This window comes from Anoplopoma fimbria, chromosome 16 (genome assembly GCF_027596085.1).
Source record: "Anoplopoma fimbria isolate UVic2021 breed Golden Eagle Sablefish chromosome 16, Afim_UVic_2022, whole genome shotgun sequence".
In the NCBI taxonomy this organism is placed as follows: Eukaryota; Metazoa; Chordata; class Actinopteri; order Perciformes; family Anoplopomatidae; genus Anoplopoma; species Anoplopoma fimbria.
Window position 1 is genome coordinate 5346033 of NC_072464.1, and position 24060 is coordinate 5370092.

The 24060-nt window shown below is 41.2% G+C and overlaps 2 protein-coding genes across 2 annotated transcripts; both read left to right on the plus strand.

Annotated features, from left to right (window-relative positions):
• The first annotated feature begins 296 nt into the window (after positions 1-296).
• si:ch211-140m22.7 (uncharacterized protein LOC570370 homolog) lies at positions 297-11094 on the plus strand. Its single transcript, XM_054616003.1, is given in 9 exon segments — positions 297-523; positions 738-804; positions 3582-3684; positions 5406-6145; positions 6221-6395; positions 6397-6657; positions 7860-7923; positions 9295-9419; positions 10797-11094. Coding segments are annotated over 8 exon segments (1545 nt in total). The 5' UTR covers positions 297-523; positions 738-759; the 3' UTR covers positions 10829-11094.
• A 6261-nt stretch (positions 11095-17355) lies between these two features.
• Positions 17356-23776, plus strand: ndufv3 (NADH:ubiquinone oxidoreductase subunit V3). Its single transcript, XM_054616005.1, has 4 exons — positions 17356-17652; positions 18889-19000; positions 20323-21591; positions 23473-23776. Exons 1-4 carry the CDS (start codon positions 17608-17610, stop codon positions 23628-23630), a joined length of 1584 nt encoding a protein of 527 aa, XP_054471980.1. The 5' UTR covers positions 17356-17607; the 3' UTR covers positions 23631-23776.
• Positions 23777-24060: the final 284 nt, after the last annotated feature.

Sequence of the window (24060 nt, forward strand, 5' to 3'; positions counted from 1 at the left end):
CAAAAAAGTACAGAATGTACACATTAGATTCATGAGGTCGTCAATATGCGTATTGGTGGTGATGAAAGCAGTCTTGTATAACTTGTACATTTAGCTCTCCATAGTGTTTAAAACAATCAAAGAGTACGCTGCCACTCTTCACACTTAACTTAACTTATTATTATTATTATTATTATTATTATTAACGCTAAACGTAGAACGAAAAGTCAGCCAGACGAGTGAATGAGCAGCAGTTCACACGCGTGCTCGCAGTACAGCGACAACATTCACGTTTTAACCGTTTTAACAACAGCACTGTCGAATATCAACCACATACATAAGTTAATAACCTGTAAAAAATAAAGACTTTAATAACGGACGACACATGTTGGGCTTGGGTCGGGGGAGGGGGCGTAACTCCTTTTCGTGTGTTACATAAAAGAGTGCTTCACACGCTGGCTGACCTTCATCCGTGCTGCTGTGAGCTGATCCTGGAGCACTGACCGCCGTGAAGGCAGCATATACTAGCCTTATTCATCGAAAGGTAACAACCAATATCCACATTTAGTTTATAATAGTAGTTTGTTTTCTTCAAATGCAGGCTGAGACAAGGTCACAGAGTGTACCGTACCGCAGCAGTTTATTGTATTCATGGCGGTTGTGTTTTTCTTGCATGATGCTGATCTAACTTGACTAAAGTGACACGTTGAAAATAGCTGGTAGAGATTGTCTGTGTTCATTTGTACTCAATGTCCCAGCACAGACAGGCTGTACGCAAAGATGGCGGCTTCCTTGCTGAGGATGGGAAGACTGGGCTGTGTCAAGGTAATGCATTTCTAACGTGAACAATTTAAAAAAAAGTATTCCATCATGCTCGGTCAGTGAAGTGTGAGGCTTGGACTGCGTGCTGGTACCAGAACCAGAACAGCCTTACTGAGTCCCTGAAGCTAGCAGTGCACTCAGCTGAATGCTTGGTGCTCTAAATTTGTGTTTTTTCTTTATGAAACCATCAACTGACGAGCTTATGAATTATTAAAACTATATGCACAAATCTGAGCCATTTATTGCAGACTGTTTGTTGGCTAACTGCACGCTTCAATGGAGTAGGCTTCAACCAGACACACAGGGCCCGGCAGCTGGTCCACTGCTCAACTGGTGGAATGTATGACTTTTCTGAGCAGTCACCAGTAAAGGGTCTGTGACCACACTGGGAATTGTCCTTGCTTAAAATGGCACTCAACACTGTTACTTGGAAGATTCTCATGCTGTGCAATCAGACATTGTTCAAACCCAAACAACTGTATTTATTTCTTGAAATGTGTCTGAATCTGTGGGAATTGTTACATTACATTACATTACAGTCATTTAGCAGACGCTTTTATCCAAAGCGACTTACAGGAAGTGTATTCAACATAGGTATTCAAGAGAACTACTAGTCACCAGAAGTCATAAGTGCATCTCCTTTCTTAAACAAGCATCTCAAAGCATAAGCCAGAGCAAAAGTATAGTGCAGAGGCAGATTACTACGAAAACAATAATTGCAACAGACTAATCCGAATATAATAAGTGCTACAAACTACTACGAATAGGATAAGTGCAGTAAACAAATACAAATTCAATAAGTGCAGCGAACTGATACGAATACAGTAAGTGCAATTGTTGATGAATGATGCAAAAGACATGGGGTTTTGCTGGAATGATGCAATAAAACGATGAAATTAATTCACTCAGTGTAAATGTCGTATAGCATACTGTATCTGGATTAAGATGTATTTTTTTTTTTTCAATCTTAAAAACTACTAAATTGAAAACTAACTCAATGTCATGGTCCATAAAATCTCACTAATACTAATACAATAATTCAAGATGACCACTCTACAAATGGGGAGAAGTCTAATCTTGTAGTTTCTATTTGAGCAAGACTTTTTTAGCTAGAACATTTATTTAAATGAGGCATTGAAGAAGGCTAAAGCTTTTATGGATCTGTATTGGCAATTACTCAAATCTACGATAACATGAACAGAGCCTGGCTGTTTCTCAGCATGTACTGTGTCATTCCTGGTGTTTTTAATGTAACATTTAATAACCCAAGTTGACTACCAAAGACCGACAAAGATCTTTTCATATGATGGTTAGAACATATGGGAAGCCCCAAGACTCTTTGCAGATAGCATGCAAATGTGTCATGTCCACATGCAGTAGCTCTAACCAAATGATGAGGCAGTTTTAAAAGTTGGAAACCTCTTAATTGTGCACAGTCTATATTAGAACAGGGATCCGTCAGACACCTGGGGCTCTTGCTATGTCATAAGCTTACCAGCAGTTCAAGGTTCAAGACTGGTTTGTGTTGACCCAGCGGAGGTTTACTGCCACTAGAGTTCACCATAGCTGAGGTTCAAGCTGAACCTGCAGGCCTTGTGCTAATTAGCCTTAACTATTGCATACACACCCTAAACCAACTGAATCTCAAATCAAGTTTCACTCAATGTTTCATCAGTGCTGTCTGAGGGCCGGACTGCTGACACACTCTGAAATGATCATCATCGGTTGTAACAAACACGAGACAACATCAAATAGCATTAAAGAGCTGCAGATAGTTTTTATGTGTAAAATAAAATCTCCGCAGTGAACACGACTGTAGTAATTCCTATATGGTTTATTCCATAGGGACAGATCCAGTATACTCTACACAGACAGCAGCTATCAGAAGTTACTATCTGAGCTCACTGGTGTCACCGTGGTGACATCACACGCTCTGACCCCTCCAGTCACCTCAACCAACAGATCTTCATCACCAGCACACATAAACTGTAATTTAGCAAAGTGTAGAAATAAAGCCAGTGACGGCTCCATGTCCTAAATGATGGGCTGAGGCTGATCAATGTGAGGACATTTCCAAGTTGATCGGGGATTTCTAGTGGGGAAATTGCACACTGGCAGGCGAACAGAATGTTTAAAAAAATAATAATTTTTGAGCGTACATTAATTTCCTTATTTGTACTTATGCAAACGTATAGTGTGGATCCTACACACTGTTTTATGAATGAGATCCCTGGTCTTACTAAAGTTAACGGTCATATAATTCAGTATAAGGGCACAACCCAAATCTTTTTGTCAATCTCCAATAGTTAAAAATAACCGCATCTGTTTCAATTACTTTTTGTCAGTAGAAAAAGGGTTACTTAACTGAAGATGTAAAAAAAAAAAAAAAAATCCTAGATTATTTTGTAAAATTCCTCTTGCATTTCTTATTTAGGGTTATATATTGTACACCTTTTATTAATAGAATGTTAGATGACTGTTGTAGAGTGATCTGTGAATGTTTTAATGAATATACAATACAGCGTTATGTGGCATTTCTCTGAATCACCTGTCCGGGTGGACCTTAAAAGGGCTTCATCTGGTTAGCTGAAGTCTAGCTAGAGTCAGGTGAAGGTAAATGTTAAAACCCAGGCTGGCCCAGTAATCACTGAGTGGTTTGTAATCATCAACAACCGAATGAGTCATGTTGGCTTAAATTGTGCATTTTGACAGTCATTGCTGCTTTTTCAAGGTAAGAAAATAGATGAATCTAACGTGTGTGTGTGTGTGTGTGTTGTCAGTGTTTGCGGACTGAGAGCTGGATTACTCTGAGTAGAGCACCTGCGGCTGCAGCCCTAAGCACAAAATCCGGAGGCTCCAAGAAGTCGTCAAAAAAGAACTCAGGTAGGTTTCACAGTCACTGCTGCTGTCGCAACATGTGGCCGAGCTTTCATCAAATGAAGCTCGCTCTGTTCAGTTTCAAAGTAGATGAAAGTTGTTGTTGAAGTCGATTGCCACAACGGGTTAAAAACCCTTACATTACTGTTGATTGCTAATACGGTCTGACATAGAGTTAAATTATCAAAACATCTGGGTTATCCTGACATTGGTGGATATGTTGCTTTTTTTTTTTACTGTCATCCGACTGTATGACTGCATTACGCAACAGTTTTCGAGCCTTTACCCACATATAACATAAATGATCATCTGCCCGACATATGCCAAATTAACGTTTGGCAGACTTTGCAGAGACCGGTTGCTGACATGTTCGGAAATAAATTGAATAGACTGCAATGTAACATAACTTCTCCTTTCTCACAGCTTCGACGTAAAAATGTTGTCAGAGTTTGAGCAGTGCAGAAAACTGCTTGGAAAACAGACAATTAACATTTTCATTGTGACATCAACTTGCCAAAGGGCTGCTGTGTGACTGGTTGAACTCATAAGACCTAAAAAAAAATCCAAGTCTCCAGTTTTGTAATATAAATGGCAGGGGCCATTCAGTGGGCAAATCTTAAACTTGACAGGAATGTGAACCATACCAGACCCTGTTCCGCCAAGTCAAATCACACTGTCTGATCTATCCATCTCAGAACTGGTGATAATAATAATAATAAACAAACTTATAACCACATTGTCTAGTTTGAAGCTGGTTGTAGCATTGCTGGGGAAAATATGTTGTAGGTAAAATGCATTATATGCAGCAGCTGATTGGTCATGGCTGCAGTAGATGAGGGCACTTGTGTAATGTTGCTATTAGAACCAGCTGCATTTGCAGGATTCAGCTATTATTGCTGATTTTGTATGGATGTTTTTTAACAGGTTATGAGGTTGACAGCATTGATATTTGATTACTGGTTCTGATGAATAAACAAAAACACTCTGGATGGTGTCTGTCTTAAAGAATGTATTTAATTAGAGCACCAGGGAGTAAACCTCAAACATTCAAATGACTGTTTATTGACTAAATATCAGACCCGAGAACACAAGGTCACAAAGGACATGGCTCTTTTTCACTATCTGGTCTAAACTACAGAATCTAGTCTGCCTTGCACATAAAGAATCCCACTCAGTGAGGCATTAAGCTTATTAATTACAGGCTGGTTTGGTATTGGTACGCTGTATCAGCAGATCCCCAAAGTCCAGGTACCTCTATTGGGACTGTAAAGGTGGATTGATGCATCACTACTCCGGGAAAGTTTGAACCTCTTCAAACACAGATGAAGAGGTTGCATTGACTCCTTTTTAACTCTGATTCAGCAATTCACATACACATTAAACATTTTCTACCACTTTTATTATTCAACTTTTTTTTTCAATTTTCCCTTCATGCTTTCCTTTCACAGATTTTGAAGATCACTATACTTTCTCACTGTCCTATCAGCAGACCATTGTTGCATTTAGGTTATTTTTATTATAATATACTCCTTTTTATCTCAATATAAAGCTGCTATAATCAAGGTTAAAGTTGTTCTTTTCTTGAAGCTTTTCTAGAATACATTTTCTGTATCCCTAAAGTTGAAATGTTGTTCAATGTGGGTTTATAGTGGACATTTTATCATTCAACCATATACATGTTTAAAAAATAATGCATCTTGTCTGTTTGCCCTCCTTCTTTGTCCTAGACAAAGACCAGGCTAAAACATACTTTGATGTTGAGAAACTTGTACAGCACAAGCCGTATGAGTTTCCCAAGAAAGGATCCTCCGCCTCTGCAGCCGCTGCAGCAGCAGCAGCAGCAAGACCAGTCGCTGAGCCCACACCCTCTGATGCTGCAGCCCCAGTGGTTGAAGCCATTCCCGTTTTTGAAGCGCCTCACACCGTTGAAGCAGTCTCCGAAACTGCCTCAGCAGTTGAAGCCAAACCAGTGGTTGAAGCAGTCACAGAAGCTGCAGCCATTGTTGAGGCTGTTGCTGAAGCTGTACCAGTGGTTGAAGCTGTAGCTGTACCAGTGGTTGAAGCTGTACCAGTGGTTGAAGCTGTAGCTGTACCAGTGGTTGAAGCTGTACCAGTGGTTGAAGCTGTGGCTGTACCAGTGGTTGAAGCTGTACCAGTGGTTGAAGCTGTACCAGTGGTTGAAGCTGTACCAGTGGCTGAAGCTGTGGCTGTACCAGTGGCTGAAGCTGTACCAGTGGTTGAAGCTGTACCAGTGGTTGAAGCTGTGGTTGAACCAGTGGCTGAAGCTGTACCAGTGGTTGAAGCTGTGGCTGTACCAGTGGCTGAAGCTGTACCAGTGGTTGAAGCTGTGGCTGTACCAGTGGCTGAAGCTGTACCAGTGGTTGAAGTTGTAGCATCTGTTGCTGAAGCTCCTGCAGCTGAAACTGCTCCCACAGTTAGTGAAGCTCTCGTTGAAGCTGCTCCTGAAGCCCCTGCTGCAGAAGCTGCCCCTAACAGTGCCCCTGTTGAAGCTGCCCCTGCTGAAGCTGCCCCTGCTGAAGCTGCCCCTGCTGAAGCTGAAGCTGCCCCTGCTGAAGCCCCCCTGCTGAAGCTGAAGCTGCCCCTGCTGAAGCTGAAGCTGCCCCTGTTGAAGCTGAAGCTGCCCCTGCTGAAGCTGCCCCTGCTGAAGCTGAAGCTGCCCCTGTTGAAGCTGCCCCTGCTGAAGCTGCCCCTGCTGCCCTGTTGAAGCTGAAGCTGAAGCTGCCCCTGCTGAAGCTGAAGCTGCCCCTGCTGAAGCTGAAGCTGCCCCTGCTGAAGTTGAAGCTGCCCCTGCTGAAGCTGCTGCTGAGCCTGTCGTTGTGTCTGCTGAGACTGCAGCTGAAGTTTCTGCCCCAGTGGAGAGCACTGAGGAGCTGGTGGACCCCGCTCCAGTGGTCGCTGAAGCTGCAGGGGAGGAACTGCAGGCGGACGCCCCAGTTGAACCAGTTGAACCATTTGAGGGTACACACTACAACCTCCCCCTTCCCCACAATCCTTCTCTTTTCCCCTGTGGACTCTGCAGTCTTCCAGAAGTAATTTACATCACCATTTCTATGAATACACAGTAGTCGTTTGTGATGAGCGTAAGGCTAAACCGTAAAGATACCGGACATCACAAACCCACTCCTTTTGGATCCATTCTAGCCCATAACCCCCAAACAATGTCTTCCCTTCTTCATGCCATACTACACTCCTGCCCCAACATGGCGGGGTTACCTTTTGTCCAGCTGTAGTTTAATGTGTTTGTGCTGCTTCAGCCGTCTTGCATACGATGCATGTCTTAACTGCACAGCATTTTGCCTCCCGCTTTTTTTGCATGGTTCATTTCAGTAGACCTTTTCTTCCAGCTTTTGTTCAGCACTTACTAATGTCTGCCTGCTTACTGCACCCATTTCTTGTTTTTCCGAGAAAATCTTTTCACCTTTCTGCATAAGTGACTGTGATGTGCTCTTCCCACCTACTCACACAGGTTTTATGTGGGTTTTAAGATCCCCACTTTCATTCCCAGTGTGTTTTTTTTTTTTAAAAAGATCTTCCAACATTCTCAGCACTGTCCATCTCCAAGTTTTGTGTTCTGGTATTGTTTCTAGAGGTGAAGGAGAATGTTGCAGCTGTCACCTTATTTCTTCATTCAAACTTCTCTCCTCTTCCTTTTTATCCCTTACACTTATTCAGGGGTCGCATGGTAAAAGTTATAAGTAATCAATCCCTACATGTTTTATCCTCTTGTTGGGTGTATTTTGTTAATGTGTGAATGTAAACTCTCTTTCATGGTAAAAGCGCCCTGGTTGCTGTGTGAGGAGCCGAAGTTGAAGATCTTACATTTGTTCTTTGGATTTCACTGTTAAGCTGTTTTGTTGGCAACCTTTACCTTACAGCAGCTCTGTTAATGTGTTGCCTAGTATGATCTATCACAGCAACCTTTTAACCTGTGAACTGACTCTACACCTTCTTTTCTATCTGACCCTTGTCCTTTCCTACCCTGTCCACCACTACCAGGTGCTGTTATGTGCATGAGGGTTACAGTGGAAATCAGATTGGTTGTTATTTATAACTTCTTCTAGCCAAATGGACATATGATATCCAAAGGCATGAAGTTTGTTTGTGTATTTTTCTGTAAAGAGAAGTGAGTTTGATTTATTTTTTTTCTTCCTGTGACTCAGCTCAAATGGACCCAATCCAGAAGCTCTTCTTGGACTCCATACGTGAATACTCCACAAAAAGCCAGTAAGTCTGACAACCCCACCAAGCAGCTTTTCATTTTTACCCCAGTTGGGGGTTTTTTTAGGGGTTATTTTCTTAGCTATGTTTAGAACGGGTTCAGCTAACCTGGATGTAGCAGAGGTTTAAACTTTAGCTGTATGAAAGAAGCAAGCACAGGTTCAACTGGGCAGCAGCTAAACGGTGCAATGCAAGTTACCTTAAGGTTTGCCCCCACAAAGGTGATTCAGATGAGGGCTGTTAATGCTGAGGGCTGGTCAGTATTTGGGAAACTAATAAAGGAAATTTCCTTCACCAGCAGTTCTTCTTCAGTTCAGCTGATGAAATCACAGCTATGACAACTGCTGAGGAGATGTCTAGTCTATATTCTCACTATTTAGGTCAATAAAATCATTTTTAGATCGATATGTTGTGTCAAATTATCGCTTTCTTTAGTAAGTAGTCGTGTAATAATTAAGCAAGTGGGTCATATGTGCAAAATGAATGCCTTCAAGGTGATTCAAGAACCCTATGCTGCTGATCCTGTCATCCAAGCATCTAGTTAACTTCTGCAGAATGTAGAACATGCAGAATGCATGTAACTCATTCAAATTTGGTTCTTAAAAATCATTTCATTTTGCTTTTGTTGGGACTATTTTCAGCGGCATATTAATACACATTTGGTGCTATGCTGGGTATTTCTGGCTGCAGGACAGTGTATCTACGTTTGAGTCAGCAGTCGTGTTTAATAGTTCAATCGAAATACGGCGGAGCTTGTCAAGACCGCAACGGCATTAACCACCAAACATCAGGATTGCAACCCTAACACATTGACCAGATCAGTGTGTTTTTAGTGAGTGGGCAGAATACATTAGCAACAGGCCAATATTTAGTGGCAAGATGTATTTGATGGTGAAACATGGCGTGTAATGTGAGTCAGCTGTTGGAATATACATTTGACAATCAAACATGCAACAACCATACATTTTGATGATGGTAACAGTTTAAATTCAATCTTTAAATCTGGCTAACTCTTCTCAATGGCTGTGGAAAATCACCACCTCTGTCAACGGGTGCTTGCATACATTTGATGACTTCAGCTGTTAGAAGGGTCTATATGTCATCCTTGGATACACATGTTCTAAAGCCCCAATGAGTGAAAGGATTCTTTAAGGTCAGAATTTTAGTCTGGAAAACAAGAGAAATAATTTAAGTGATGCAAGCTTTACAAAACTCCTGAAACTTGTAAACAAATACAGAAGAAAAAAAATCAAGCCTCACTCTGCATTTGCCTTTTTTTGTAAAAATCTCACTGTGTACTGATGATTCAACAGAGAGCATTAATGCATTCATGAATGAGATTTAGCTCGCTGATAACTGGTCTTTGTCCTCGTGTAGGGCTACTGGGGGGCTAGTGGATGCAGGGTCCGAGTATGAAAAGGCCTTGGCAGAGGAGGTAGCAAAGCTTCAGAGACTCTATGGTGGTGGAGACCTTGCAACTTTTCCAGAATTCAAATTCACAGGTGAGTCAAGTTAATAAACCATTGCATCTTGTGAACAGCACTACTCTGATTGTTTTTTTTTGGGGGGGGTTCAAACTGAAGGGTTGTGAGCTAAATTATATTTTATTGATCAATGTTTACCTGCGGCTAACTGCAAAAACATTAAAGTCATGTGTGCCATGTGTAGGCACTTTCAATTCAATTCAGTTTATTTTGTATAGCCCAGAATCACAAATTACAAATTTGCCTCAGAGGGCTTTACAATCTGTACACATGCGACATCCTCTGTCCTTCCCTCACATCGGCACAGGAAAAACTCCCCTAAAAAAAAACCTTTAACAGGGAGAAAAAAGGAAGAAACCTATGGGAGAACGACAGAGGAGGGATCCTTCTCCCAGGATGGACAGAATGCAATAGATGTCATGTGTACAGAATGAACAGCATAACAGAGATACAACACATTCAATGTATATGACATAAATGATTCATATAATAAGACTACTTATAATAACAGCAGCAATTATTACAGTAGAATTATAATTATGAAAATAGGGATAGTAATGTGACTAATAATAATAATCGAAGTAGCAGTGGGTGTCAGTCGGCTCACAGCAGGAGACACGACTACGGTCCAGGTACCACAACGATTCATGGAAACCTGCAGAGCGAGAAAGCAAAAAGGGCTTCAGGGTGGAAGTAAAGCTAAAATGCTTAATGGTACAGGTAATAGTAATAGTAATGTGACTAGTAATAATAATAATGGTGGTAGCAGTCGGTGTCAGCAGGGCCGTAGCAGGATGCACGACCACTTTGTCCATAGCTTGTTTGTTTTTGCTCCATTTTTTTAAAACTGCTCGCTTGAATGTAGCATTCAGACATGCCACACGTTGATGCTGTACAGTCTGACATGATGCAGGACTTTATTTGACCATGTTGCACAGTGTGACATGCATAAACTGACATGACTGTTGTTGTCACAGTCTTAAGGCACCCCCAAGGTTGTCGGCTTGGTTTTTGTCTTAATTTGTCCGATAATTATATATATATTTTTTTAACAGATCACGGCTACTGACATTTATTGTGGATATTCATGGTCCCCAGAGGTTGATTATTTGTGACAGCCTGACCTATCTTGTAACCCCATCATAGAGCCAAAGTTCCCTCTGGTACACAAGACATGTTCATATTTAATGGGTAGTAGTTGCTGCTCCCAAGGAGAAAAGCCCTTTTGATTTGAATCTTGTGGTGCTTTTACTGCTGATCAACTGTGTGAGGTCCTGTTGTCTGGATACTTTGATAAGGTTTAAGAAAATGTTCAAACTGGATATTCTGTGACACGAAGACCAGCCAAAGTAGTGTGAGGGACACTGACTTAATATCTGCTTTCTGTTTTTTCAGAGCCCAAGTTGGAGGAAGTTGGCCATAAGTGAACATCAGCAATTTGCAAAAAAACTTTTGTTACGTTGCCTTTTCCCTGTACAACTGTGACTGTCTGCTTGGAGTCAAAATTATAACAAACCATTGCCTCTAGCTTTGTATGTGAGAATAGAGTTTACATGGCTGTAGCTAGATATGTTATGGGAATGGATGTACATTTTTGGCAGACAAGTTTATTTAGAGCTGTGAATTAAGCTTTTGTGTAGATCGAACCCTTTCTGAGCTGAATGTGAATTTAAACAATAAATTTTACTTCATATTTGTTGTATGCATTTCTCTTTCTGCTGCTGTCAGGGAACATCACAAGCATCATCCAGTCACAGCAGTATTTTCGCGTGTGTGTTTTCAAAAAAATGTGCCTTAAAAGTTTTCATGAAAGCGATAATACAAAGCTTCTGAACAGAGGCTCTGCAACTATTTCAGCTGACTCGAAATCATGGGGAAAAAGGGGCAGCCAGGTTCCAGTTCTGCTCACACCAAGCATGATGGATGCGCTGTCACTCCTTACCAGTAAAATAACTGATTGTGGTGTTTTGTACTACAAATATCTTCCTGTTTGCAATACCCAACTCGATAAGCCACTACAGAGGACACGACTGTCTGCGCAAAGCACCCTGAGCACTCTCTCACAGGTCCTTAATCTGAAAAACAACGAACGAATTGATCAGGTTGCAGATTTCCTGGATCACGACCATCTGTATTCACTTGGGATTTCTACACATTACCAGTTCCCACAACACAACTGGCCAAGATTTCCAAACTGCTTTTATCAATGGAGAAAGGGCATCTTTCCAGCATGCAGGGCAGATCACTGGACGAGATTGAAGGGGAAGGTTTGTACAGAAGCTAGCACATGCAACATACTAATGGTGTTATGTTTTGAACACACCTGATGCAATCACCAGCCTTTACTGTAGTTTTATTTTACAGGGCAAAAATTGCAAAAATAATTAAATATTCAGATATGTGTAAATTAGTTAATCCCCACCCCCAAACACACACACAGACGTCCCTGATAACCCCAGAATGTTGTAGGAAAGGGTTACATTTTGATTGGTGAAAAATTAACCTAATTAATCTTTAAATTCAATTTGAAAATAAAGCATTGGAAAATTGTGTGTTCAGAAGAAACTGTGCCATCAGTGTCACCACAGTACATGAGACCGCCCCTCTCTATAAGTAAGGCAAATTTGATTGTAGAGTACCTTAATTTGCTTTAAATAAGACACAAATAGGCATTGAGGCAAGGTATAGAAGAAAGTAAAGGCAATAAAAAAAAAGACGGATCTCTATGCATCAACATTCATAAGGTGCTTTGCATTGACCATGTATGGTTGAATGTGGGCGTGTAGAGGACGGGATGTGAGGCTGACCCAGCTGCTCACATTTACAGGTTGATTTGAAATTTATAAAAGGAAATTGCACACAAGCAGGCGTACGTAAGCTTTTATAAATCTGAATATTTTTTGATGTATGTGCATTTCGTCCTTTGGACGTACGCAAACATTTGTTGTCGAGCCTACGCACTGTTTTATAAATTAGTTTAATTTACATTTTTAATTACATTTATTTGTCCGAGACCATGGACAAAAAAACAGTAATCTCATACAAGGAGTATTTTACTAAATTTCACTACTTTCCATCTGCAGTCTCAGGACAGACACAAACTGTTAAAAAGTATAAAAGGTAGTAGTAAATAGCTTTTACTACCAGAAATGCTTGCACTTATTTCGCTGGCCAACGTGGCGACTTTGCTGGATGAGGTGGCATTGTGTTTTCTCTGTGCTAGCACCCACGCTAAATCCACACAGCTGTCCAATTCAAATGAATGATGGGGCTGTGTTTTTACAGGCAGTGCTAATGTCACTGAATATGTGCAGACTTTAAGTTGGTTAGCAAGCAAACACACATTAAATATACCACACGTTTTGAAATGAAGTTCTAAAGGGTTAGGGTTAGAGGATAAAAAGAGAGGATGAGAGACAGAAGACAATATAGTATAAATAAAAATAGTAAATTGTATAAAACATAGAATATATTTGACTTTTTTACAGATGTGCACTGACATGTATTTTTAAGTTCCTTACTTGAACAAAAAAGCCCAGTTAAAATTCCACTTGCCTTTTTCCAGAGCAGAGCATAGTCAGTTTGGGGGCCACTGTGGCTCAGTGGAGAGCAGGGTCGTCCTCCAATCTGCGGTTCGATCCCCGGCTCCGGCAGTCCATGTCGATGTGTCCTTGGGTAAGACACTTAACCCCAAGTTGCTCCAGAAGGCTGTGCCATCGGTGTGTGGATGTTGTATGAATGTTAGTTAGACTTAGAGTCCTGATGAGCAGGCGGAACCTTGCATGGTAGCCCCTGTCATCAGTGTATGAATGGGTGTGAATGGGTGAATGATATGAAGTCCATTTACCATTTGAAGGATATTATTTTCAGCGTCAAAATTGAACTTTCAGGCCCAATTCCAACACTCTAAATCTAATGTGGATGTTAGATCCATAATTTTGTTCAACTGTTAACTGGACCTTAAGTCCTAGTGTTAATTGTTTATGTATTTCTTGTTGTATGTACAACAATATCAATATCCAGGTTACTTTCATCAAATCCCTATAAAGTATTTTATGAGCATAACAGTTTCAAATGTTTGAAGACCACAAAATGAATCCAATCAAATGAGACTTTGGGCCACGAAGTAGCAGCACCAGTGATATAAAACCGCTCTTCAACTTTGGTGGATCTTGGTAACTGACAGAGCAATATGTAGACAGACAGGAAGAGATGTGTGTTTGGATATCAGTGGCAGATTTTCAACAGGCTCTGTATCACTGCAGCTCTGGCAGTGCATGCAGATGAACGTCCGCCGGATAACGCAAAATGGACCATTGCTGGTGGCTCAAGCAGAGAGCTCCAGGTTCTGTTCATCTGCATGTGCTGGCTAACCTGCAGTGATACTGAGCTGGTTGAAAACCTGCAATGTTTCCCTTCCATCTCTCTCCCTAACAGGTGAGGTGTGTGAAACCAACAGTCCCGTGTAGCTCTGTATCATGCTAAGCCTGCCCAGTCTTTAGCTGTCTAATCAAATGTGAAGAATTTTATTTAAATTCTTCTAACTGTACACAGCTCCATAATCTATGGATCTTGTAATCTAATATTCCATTTCATTGGAGAATACGTCACAGTACGGAAGATAAATAAACTAACTTAGGTTTCATTGGGACTTCTTTCTTTGATTCATATCTAGTGTGTTAGCGTACAGAGCCCAAACAACTTAAATCGTGTCCCTCATGCACTGTAATGACTTACTCCATTGAAATATCAAAAGATACAGCCACTTCAAAAGATTAACAGCAAAGATGCTAATTTGTTGTAAGGCTGACTGCTTAACATATTCCTAAGTGTCCGCACTTGATTGCTTTATTTAACATATTTTGTTTTCTGTTAGTGTGATCATTTTTGTCTACTTTGTATTTCTTGCAGGAAAATATGCTGGGTCCAAAAGAGTGACAAAGAAAGCATGGTCCAAGGCAGAGGTTGCATTTCAAAGATCACATACGTAAAGGTAACCTGGCCACCAAGAATGAATGCAGTCACTGCAAGTTGGTGGAAGGACAAGTCTTAGCTCAAAGAACTGAGCAAAAATGTAAGAGATTTTGTTCGGAATCGGGGAACAGCTGAAAAGAGACGGTCACAGAAGCTGTAAACAAGCATTTGTTTTTGGGTTTTTTATTTATTTTTTGGTGCTGTGGCCATGTTCCAAAAATGGGTGTGTTGGATATTTAGCAGGAAAGCTATTTTGAGTTATTGTTCAAAATCATGCCACTTGTGTTGCTCTCAAACAATCAGTGAACAACGTTGGATTTGTGATTTACTATGTATTCTCCCTCTCTTCACTCATTCTGTAGCTCACTTCTCTCTCTCTATCTCTCTGTCTGTCTGTCTGTCCCTCTCTGTCTCTCTCTCTCTCTCTGCTCTCTGTCTGTCTCTCTGTCTGTCTCTCTGCCTCTCTCTCTCTCTCTGTCTGTCTCTCTGTCTCTGTCTGTCTCTCTCTGTCTCTGTCTGTCTCTCTCTCTGTCTGTCCCTCTCTGTCTCTGTCTGTCTGTCTCTCTCGTCTCTGTCTCTGTCTGTCTCTCTGTCTCTGTCTGTCTGTCTCTCTCTTTGTCTCTCTGTCTGTCTCTCTCGCTCTCTGTCTCTGTCTGTCCCTCTCTGTCTCTGTATGTCTCTCTCTTTCTCTCTGTCTGTCCCTCTCTGTTTCTCTCTCTCTCTCTTTCTCTCTGTCTGTCCCTCTCTGTTTCTCTCTTTCTCTCTCTGTCTGTCTCTCTCTGTCCGTCTCTCTCTTTCTCTCTATGTCTCTCTGCCTCTCTCTGTCTTTCTCTCTTTTTTTAAATCTCTATCTCTCTGTCCTCATCTCTCCCTCTCTTTCTCTCTATCACTCTCTCCGTCACTGTCTCTCTCTCTTACTGTCTCCCTCTGTCTCTTTCTGGAGGTTGCCAACTTTGAATGTTGTGTTTACATGCCTCCCATGTGTTCCTACATCAAGATTTGTGTGGGAGAGCAAGTGCAAAGATAGTATTTTTGATAATAAATTGACTGTTCCAGTAATGCTGTGTCCTGTCAGGTTAATGTTTATTTATGTTAATGAGGAGGGATTTAAATTTAATTTAAGATTTAAATAGTGACATCATTGTCCCTTTAAAGACCTAACAGTGTTTCTTTTGGTCCTTATAAGTCACACTTTTGTCAAAATAGAACTGTCTGCCTAAACCATAATAGCCTCTGGGTGCTATGTATGAAATGTTGTAGGTTGTATCTGAAATCTAAAGTGAGCTGATTTTTTTCCAGATTTTTTGAAGTGTTTTAACCTAACTGCCAAAGCTGTGGGACCTCAGGAAAGGGTAGTTCATCTAAACCACAACCAAGCCTGTATGGAGAAAATGTCTACCTAATACATATATACCTGTGTGTGTGTGTGTGTGTGTGTGTGTGTGTGTGTGTGTGTGTGTGTGTGTGTGTGTGTGTGTGTGTGTGTGTGTGTGTGTGTGTGTGTGTGTGTGTGTGTGAGTGATACACACGCACATATATTGTGCAGCTTTTCTTCTGACTGAAGTAGGCTAAATACAGTACTCCCAACCAATTGAGATATGAATAGGATTTAAATCCACTTTAGCGACTATGCAAGAGTAGAAAGCATAAATGATTTTAAAAAGATTTTTTTGTTAGGCCAAATGAGTCACATTTGAAGTGAGATTAGTGTGAGAGAAGTAACCACTCATCTTAACGTCTACCGTGTTCACAGAAAACATGCGCATCTTCATGACATGAAGCTGAGGGGGAAGTAAAGATAAACAGGACTCGGAACCTAACCATTACAAAGTGTTACAGCAATCCAAATAAAGCTCTCTTAGCATGAGCTTATATATTGTATGAGTTTATAAAATGTTTCTCTTAGCTGTAAAGAGACGGGTTGACTTTGGTCTTCTAATTATTACAGAGGCGGCTGTGGCGTAGTGGAGAGCAAGGTAGTTCTCCATTCAGAGGGTCGGTGGTTCGATACCCGGCTTCGGCAGTCGATGTGTCCTTGGGCAAGACACTTAACCCCAAGTTGCTCCCGAAGGCTTGCCATCGGTGTGGACTGGATGTTGCATGAATGTTAGTTAGAGTCTGATGGTGGCACCTTGCATGGTAGCCTGTCATCAGTGTGTGAATGGGTGAATGACATAAGATAAGATAAGATAAGATAATCCTTTATTAGTCCCGCAGCGGGGAAATTTGCAGAGTAAAGTGCACACAAAGAGACATAGCAGAAGAAGACATAGCTAAAAAATAAAATGAAAAATAAAACAAGTATTATAAATAAGCAATAGAAAAACAGTAGAAAAAACAACAATAACTGAAATACTATATTTACAGACAGAGAAAAAAACAACAACTATTTCAACTACTTTTAACTTTTTTAACCATTATTGCACAGTGCAATGTGCAATGTATTGCACAGGTTTCTATTGTCATGTTATTATGTTATTATTGTCCTGTGGTCATGTGGTCTGCTGTAATATACATGTATAAACATGTAATATACTACTGATTGTAAGTCGCTTTGGATAAAAGCGTCTGCTAAATGACTGTAATGTAATGTAATGTAATATTATAACTGCATCCCAGGCCTGTTCCCTCTTGGTAGATGTGTAGGCCTGATTATAAATGGACTACCTGCATACTTGTAAGCAAGTGCGCCATCCAGGGGATTTAAAGAAGTACAGCATAAAGCAGGAAGCAGTTCTATAAGTGTTATTTCAGACCACGGTAGGACTCATCTGTATAATGTAATGAACACATATTGTCTATTAGAATGCAATGTGCAGTAATCTTAGCTATATTTGAATGTCGTTAGCCGAAAACTAAAGGCAAAAGTTAAACTAAGAGTATGTAAAGTAAAGAACGGAGTACCGGACGCACTCTGCAGACCGGGAGTCATTAGAGGTAACACCGAGCCTTTCCTCTGCCTGCCAATGGGAATCACCAGCACCACAACTACGTCACGTCCCAGAGTTCTCTATGTTTTTATCGAGGCAGAACGCCTTATAATGGTATTTCTCGGTTAACTTAAGGGGAGACATTGACAGCTTATTATTATTATTAGGATATAACACATATCATCACCCTCTGGTTTTGGGACTGGCAGGGAAACCTTTGGTTTTGTTCATACCACTATCTTTGTGGAACTATTGTTTTCACTTCCCAGTTTCCGGTCGGAGCAATACACTGGGAACACGAAATGGCGACCTCTTTGCTGCGGTTAGGGAGACTTGGTTCCCTCAAGGTAATACTAATTGCATTCCCTCCCGGTCGTTTTACAGGCAGTCTGTTTGTACTCCACCTTCATATAGTCCCATGTTCGTGTTTTCCGACACGGTGGCCGTGACGCGCTTCACTCTGCCCGGCTTGTCTCCTTCGCTCTGACCCCGGGACGCCACGGTTCCTATGGATTGCACCGCCGAAAAAAAGGGGCATGACGTTCGACGTTAGTTCTCAAACTTTAACCCACAGCTAATTCCGAGCAACTACATTTAATCATACATGTGTTTCAACCATTTCAACATAACGTTTTATTGAACACCCAAGCCTTCCGGTTGGAACAGGCCAATCACAGAGGAGAAACAAATGTCAAACAGCTAACAAACATTACGAAAACTAATGGATGTCAAAACGCTATTTAATTTCGTTTTTTTTATGAGTATTATTTGACATTGTTATTGAAGTTGTACACTTTTAGTTGTTTGATAATCATACATGATGATATTATATCGTCATTTGGTACATTTTGTGTTCATGGTTAAATTAACCAGTCAGGAATGTCAGTTTTTGGCTAATCTTGCAAATGTAACACCTGATCAATGAAGTTACTACATCGCATTTATTAAAAAAACGAATTAAAACACTATATTGTCAGAAAGCAGTGCTGCTCATTGATTTCAATCATATACCTTAATGACCAATACAGCGAGGCATTGCATTCATTAAGCCGGGTCTTCTGCCCCAGCTGACAATAATAACTACGTGGTGCTTCTTTTGGAAGAAGAGTTAGATGTCATCAAATATATCAAAAATTAAATGATAAGGAAAAAGTTGACAAATTTAGATTTTCTCATTGGATACATCCCGACCATTGGTGACTCGAAAGCATTGATCAACTAGCCACAGTTCCCAGCCAGAGCATGCAAAGAGCACGGCGCATTTCAGGAAGGATGCCAACAGCAGAGTAAGATCCCCATTAGTTTACTGCAGAATACTGTGACTGTGAACATCGCTACAGAGCTTACACCTGGATCCAGCACATAACATGACCTGTACACCCATTAGATATAAATATCAGTATGATTATGTACAATGTTCTCAGGGAAACATTATATGAGTTGAATTCAATTTGCTATGGAGTCCTACTGTAGTTCTGTCCTTGTTTTTTTTTCTTTTTTTTTTGCTGCATATTCAATGTGGAATGCGGTTGACTGTGTATGCTTGGCCCCCGAACAGAAAGCTGTCTTGTGTTCTTCTGCAGTGTCTCCAGCTGGAGAACCGGGGCGTCCTGAGGAGTCGCCCGGCTGCTTGGTTCTGCACTGAGGCTGAAGAGCCTGCAAAGCCAGTGAAAAAGACCAAGGCTAAAAGCAAGAGTAAGGCCATTGATTCTATTGACTTCATAAAGTTCTTAAACAATAATAATAATACACTTGTATAGCACTTTTCATTCAAGAAATTGAAGGTGATTTACAATAAGGGGAAAATAGGCATGAAATGAACCTAATCAAAACTTCAGTAAAGGTCAGTTTAGACTTATTAAATATCATCTCAGAAAGTCTGACACCTTGTGCACATATAATATTTGGTACCTAGGGGTCTAAGGCCAGTACCAAATACAAACCCTTCAATATTCCCTCAGAATGTCTTTCCTACCGTGTAACCTCTCTGCAGGTCTTATCTATGTCGCTTACAGCCAGAAAACGGCCCCGGACGCTTCTGGGATTCTTGAAACAAACACCACAGTCTTTACGTTCACATCTACCAACCAATGATAACAATAATAAAAAATGAAGTTTAACATTTTAAAAATCTGTACCCATATTTACTAAGTACAAAAAAAGACAAAAAAATCAAGTGCAAAACAACATTTTAAAAATAATTGCAGCAGCTTATAACAAGTGCAAAATCGCGTTTTAGACCTGTATCAGGAAATTCAGAACTAGTTCAAGGCTAAAGTGAAGAGATGCACTTTTAGCTTTCTTTTAAAATATGTAGCAAGCTGGCTTCCCTGATATCAATGGAGAGTGTGTTGCATAGCTTTCAGGCGTAACTGAAAGGCTGCTTTCCCAATTTTCTGTCGGCTGTTGCTGGGAACCTTCAACAAACCAGCAGCAGATGACCGCAGTGTTGTCGAAGGCAATTTGGTAGTGTGTTAGCTATGTAGCTTTGTGCTAACATATTTAGGGCATTGTGTATTAGGAGCAGGACCTTCAAATCAACTTAAATTCAGGGTTTAAACATTTGCTGATTACTGGTGTATTAATGATGTTTTACCCATTTTTTCCGTTTGTCCGCAATGTAAACATACTACATGTGTACATATTGTTTGTGATAAAATAATGCTGATTTTAAAACTTAATGGGTTACCTTTTTATTTTACAGTGCACGAAATGTTACCTAAGGACCTAAAATCAGCTTACTCTTCCAGCAGTCCATTCCACCCAGAAAAACTCACTGTTAAACTTGTAATTGCTTGTGTTGCTGATGTGTTAAAAGGTGTATATAAATGGTGTATCATATAAACAAGGTTAACAGTAAGTTTATTTATTTTAATAAATCAATAATGTTGGGATTATTCATTTTTTTTTCCATTTGGAAAATTCCAGGAAAACATAAATGTGTGCAGGATACCACTCTTCTGTAAATGTTTGTGATATTTAACCACTCTTGTCCCATTTACCATTTTCCTCAGCAGCAGAGGCTCCAGAACAGAGAGCAACCTTGCTAGCCTATAAGACAACAGTTGCCTTCCCATCTAGACTTTCAGAGCCTGGAGTTTTCCCAACACACACTCTAGGTGTAGCTGAACCAGTGGCCAGCCCCACGGCCACCGCAGACACTATTGTAGCTGCAGCACCTGTCACTGCTACCAGTGAACCAGTTGTAGCTGAGCCAGAAGCAGCAGAGGCTCCAGCTGCTCACCCAGATGTTGTACATGTTATTGCTGACACAGCTCTACCTGTAGTTGATACCGCTCCCCCAGCTGCTGAGCCCCTAGTTGATGCAAATAGTAAAACCTCAGCACCAGACGACACTCTACTCCCAGCCGCCTCAGCCTCCTCTGAGCCTGGTGATCCAGCAGGTGACAGATCATCCTCCTCATCATCCAGCGATTCAGACTCAGACTCAGACTCAGACTCAGACTCTGAGGGGGAGAAGTCAGATGTAAAGACCGAAACCAAGACCTCACCACAAGAGGTGTCAGAATCCACTGTGAAAGAACAAGCAGGAGTCCAGGAAGACCAATTAGAGGTCAATGAAGACACTAATGAAGCTAAGATGGAAGTTCCACCAGAACCTGAAGCTACTCCAGCTTGTGCTGATGAGGATCCACAGGAAGCCCCTCCAGCAGCAGTAACAGCCCCCACAGAAGCAGCTCAAGCTACCGTTGAGGCATCCAGCGTTCGCTCTGAGGAGTTAGTGGACCCCGCTCCTGAGATCTGCACTGCCACCAAAGACGCTGTGACCAGCCAGGAAGTTTCAGCTGAAGCTCCAGTGGAACCCACTACAAAAGACGTTGCATCTCATGCCATCCTTGACGCCCAAGTGATCGAGCCTGCATCTTCGGAAAAAGCCCAGACTGATGCTCCAGTAGAAACCACAGAGAGTGCCTCTGCTGAAGCCCCCACAAAAGCTGCACCCGTAGAAGCTGCTGATGAAGCGGCTGGAGAGCCTGTTGAAGTGGCTGGCGAGGCTGCCACGGTATTTTCTGCCCCAGTGGAGAGCACTGAGGAGCTGGTGGATCATGCCCCAGTAGAGGCTGGAGCTGCTCCAGAAGAAGATGTAGCTGCCCCTGTTGAAGCTGCTGCTGAGCCTGTCGTTGTGTCTGCTGAGACTGCAGCTGAAGTTTCTGCCCCAGTGGAGAGCACTGAGGAGCTGGTGGACCCCGCTCCAGTGGTCGCTGAAGCTGCAGGGGAGGAACTGCAGGCGGACGCCCCAGTTGAACCAGTTGAACCGTTTGAGGGTACACACTACACCATTCTATCCGCCAAATCTATACCTCCCCCTTTCCTCTCTGTGGATCTGTGTGCCTCTACAGATGACCATACTTTTCTCTCTAGCCATGCTGTTATAGTGTTGTTATAGTGTCAAATCCCTCACATAATGAAGCCGCTGTTGCTTTCACAGCTTTTTAAAGATCATCTGTGGGTTCTTTCAAATAGCCTCTCGGTTTGCTTCTGTTCCACCACTATGACATCCATTCTCCGATTGCCTTGGTGTTCAGTGTGGTGGTTTTGCATGGGTTGGATGTAGTGTACATGTATTTTAATGCTTACATTCCTTTTCCTTATGCGTTTTCTGCGTTTTACTATTTTTTTGAACATTTCCTTTGCTTGCCTTCTGCTTATTGAGGTTTAGACTTGTCTGTCGTTGAGCCACCCACTGTCAATGTATGATCAAATAGCTCTTTGTTCATACTGTGACACTAATTCTGCTCATGTTTCTGCTTTCTTCCCCTCTTTTATTAACTCAAGAATCTGTCAGCTAGCTTTATTTATTTTTTTTTTTAAAACCCTCACTTGCATATTCCAGCAGTTGCCATCCAACCACCTCCCATAATATTTCTCTCATATTTATTATTTTTGATAAATAGCTCATTTGGGCTAATTCTTGACGTAAATGTCTCTGTTTGTATGAAATATGGGTTTCAGGTTTTCTGAGTTAAGGTTACAGGTAATAATGCCATTGTTTGGATTGTTTGCGCCAGGTAATGTTATTGCTAACGGTAATGTTAGAGTGCACATGATCATACTGTGTTACAGTGAAGACGCTTTAAAAGGCCACCGGTCCCTGACAGCAGCTGGAGGAGTAAAAGCTGGGAGTGGCCAGAGTCAGTGGAAGTATTTCAGTGGGCAGGATTACACAGGTTACAAAGCTGTTTTTACGAAATCATTGGATCATAGTCATGATATGAATACTTTATGTCAAACTGATTAGAATCTACCGACATATTTACATATATATATTTCGCAGATTCAAATCCTACACATCCCTGTAACTGCAGCTCTTTGTTAGACTTTCTGACCAAACTGGGTAATTCTGCCTCCTGGAACAACTTCCACCTCACCCAGTTTTCACCACTTGTTCAATTCTGTCTTTCTTTTTTTTTTTTTTTTTAACTCAATTCAACTTAATCTGTTCTTCCCCCCCAAACTTTGAGATAAACACGGTGTCGATTTAATGGAATAATGTAAATGTGTCTAAATGTGTTTCTCTGTTAAGTTTTTTTTTTCTCACTGTCTCACATGTTAATAACCTTACTGTCCCAGCATGCTAAGGGGTTTCAAGACCATTGAGACGTGAAAGTAAATAAAAGAAAATTAGGCACTTTTGTTTAATCGAAAGCATCAAAGCACACTATGATTTTGACCTAATGCCATTTTTCAAGTCCATTTCATACTCCCCTCTGCCAGTATCATTATTTCTCTACTATGAGCTATCTTTATTGTCGGCGCCCTCACATACTTTCCTCTAACGAACATGATCCTTCAGGCTTTTCACACCAGAGTGTCTCCACCCTGTTGGGGGGGTAATGTGGCCTACCGCCATTGGAAATGCCCCACAATAAACCACCTTTGTCAGCATGTGTGAATATGTAAATCTGCTACCCTTCAAAAGTCTTTGAAAATATTCACAGAGCAAGCAAAAACATTTTCTAATTTAGTTGCTTATCAGAAAGCCTGAAAATCAGTAACGGGGACAAGGACACAGGAGTTAACCCAGTATTGCTTAACCTTGTTTTTTGTTTTTTTAATGCATGAACAGTAGGAGTATTTGGATAGTGGCCTTTGTGGCAGAATCTGCTTTCTTACATGCCTTTTTGTTTCTTTCCCTCCCTCTACAGAGGCTGCAGCAGCGGCACCTCAAGAGCCCGAGGAGCCTTTTGACAACAGCACTTATAAAAACTTGCAGCACCACAACTACACCCCCTACACATTTGCCGACCTGGATGTAGAGATGGCCAAGTTTCGTCTACCGCAGCCATCCTCCGTCAGACACTAGAGGAGCTACCCTTGCTGCAAACCTTTATTTTGCTTAAAGATAATGGTGATGGTGTTGGACCTTTTTATGCTGATCATTCCATCACCTGTAATATATGCATGCGATTCTGCTGTTAAAATGTAATATTAAAGCACATAAATGGGAAATGCAGTCTGTTTTTTTTTCCCTGGAGTGATTCTGTTCTGTCTTATCTAAAGGAATAGGTGTAAAAAAGGGCTAGGCACAGATCAAAAGCTTCTTTAATTCAGCTTTTCTGCCTCAGGGGGGCATTTGAATAGAGCTGAGTGTGCAAGTGGTTTATCTGTTTCTATTTTAATTATTAAAATTGTTACACCCTTAGCCTGCCTGCTTGCACATCATGGCCTAATAATCCCAGCTAGCGTTCTTTTAGGGGTAGACAATCAGCATCTATTATTATGTGTATTAGTGT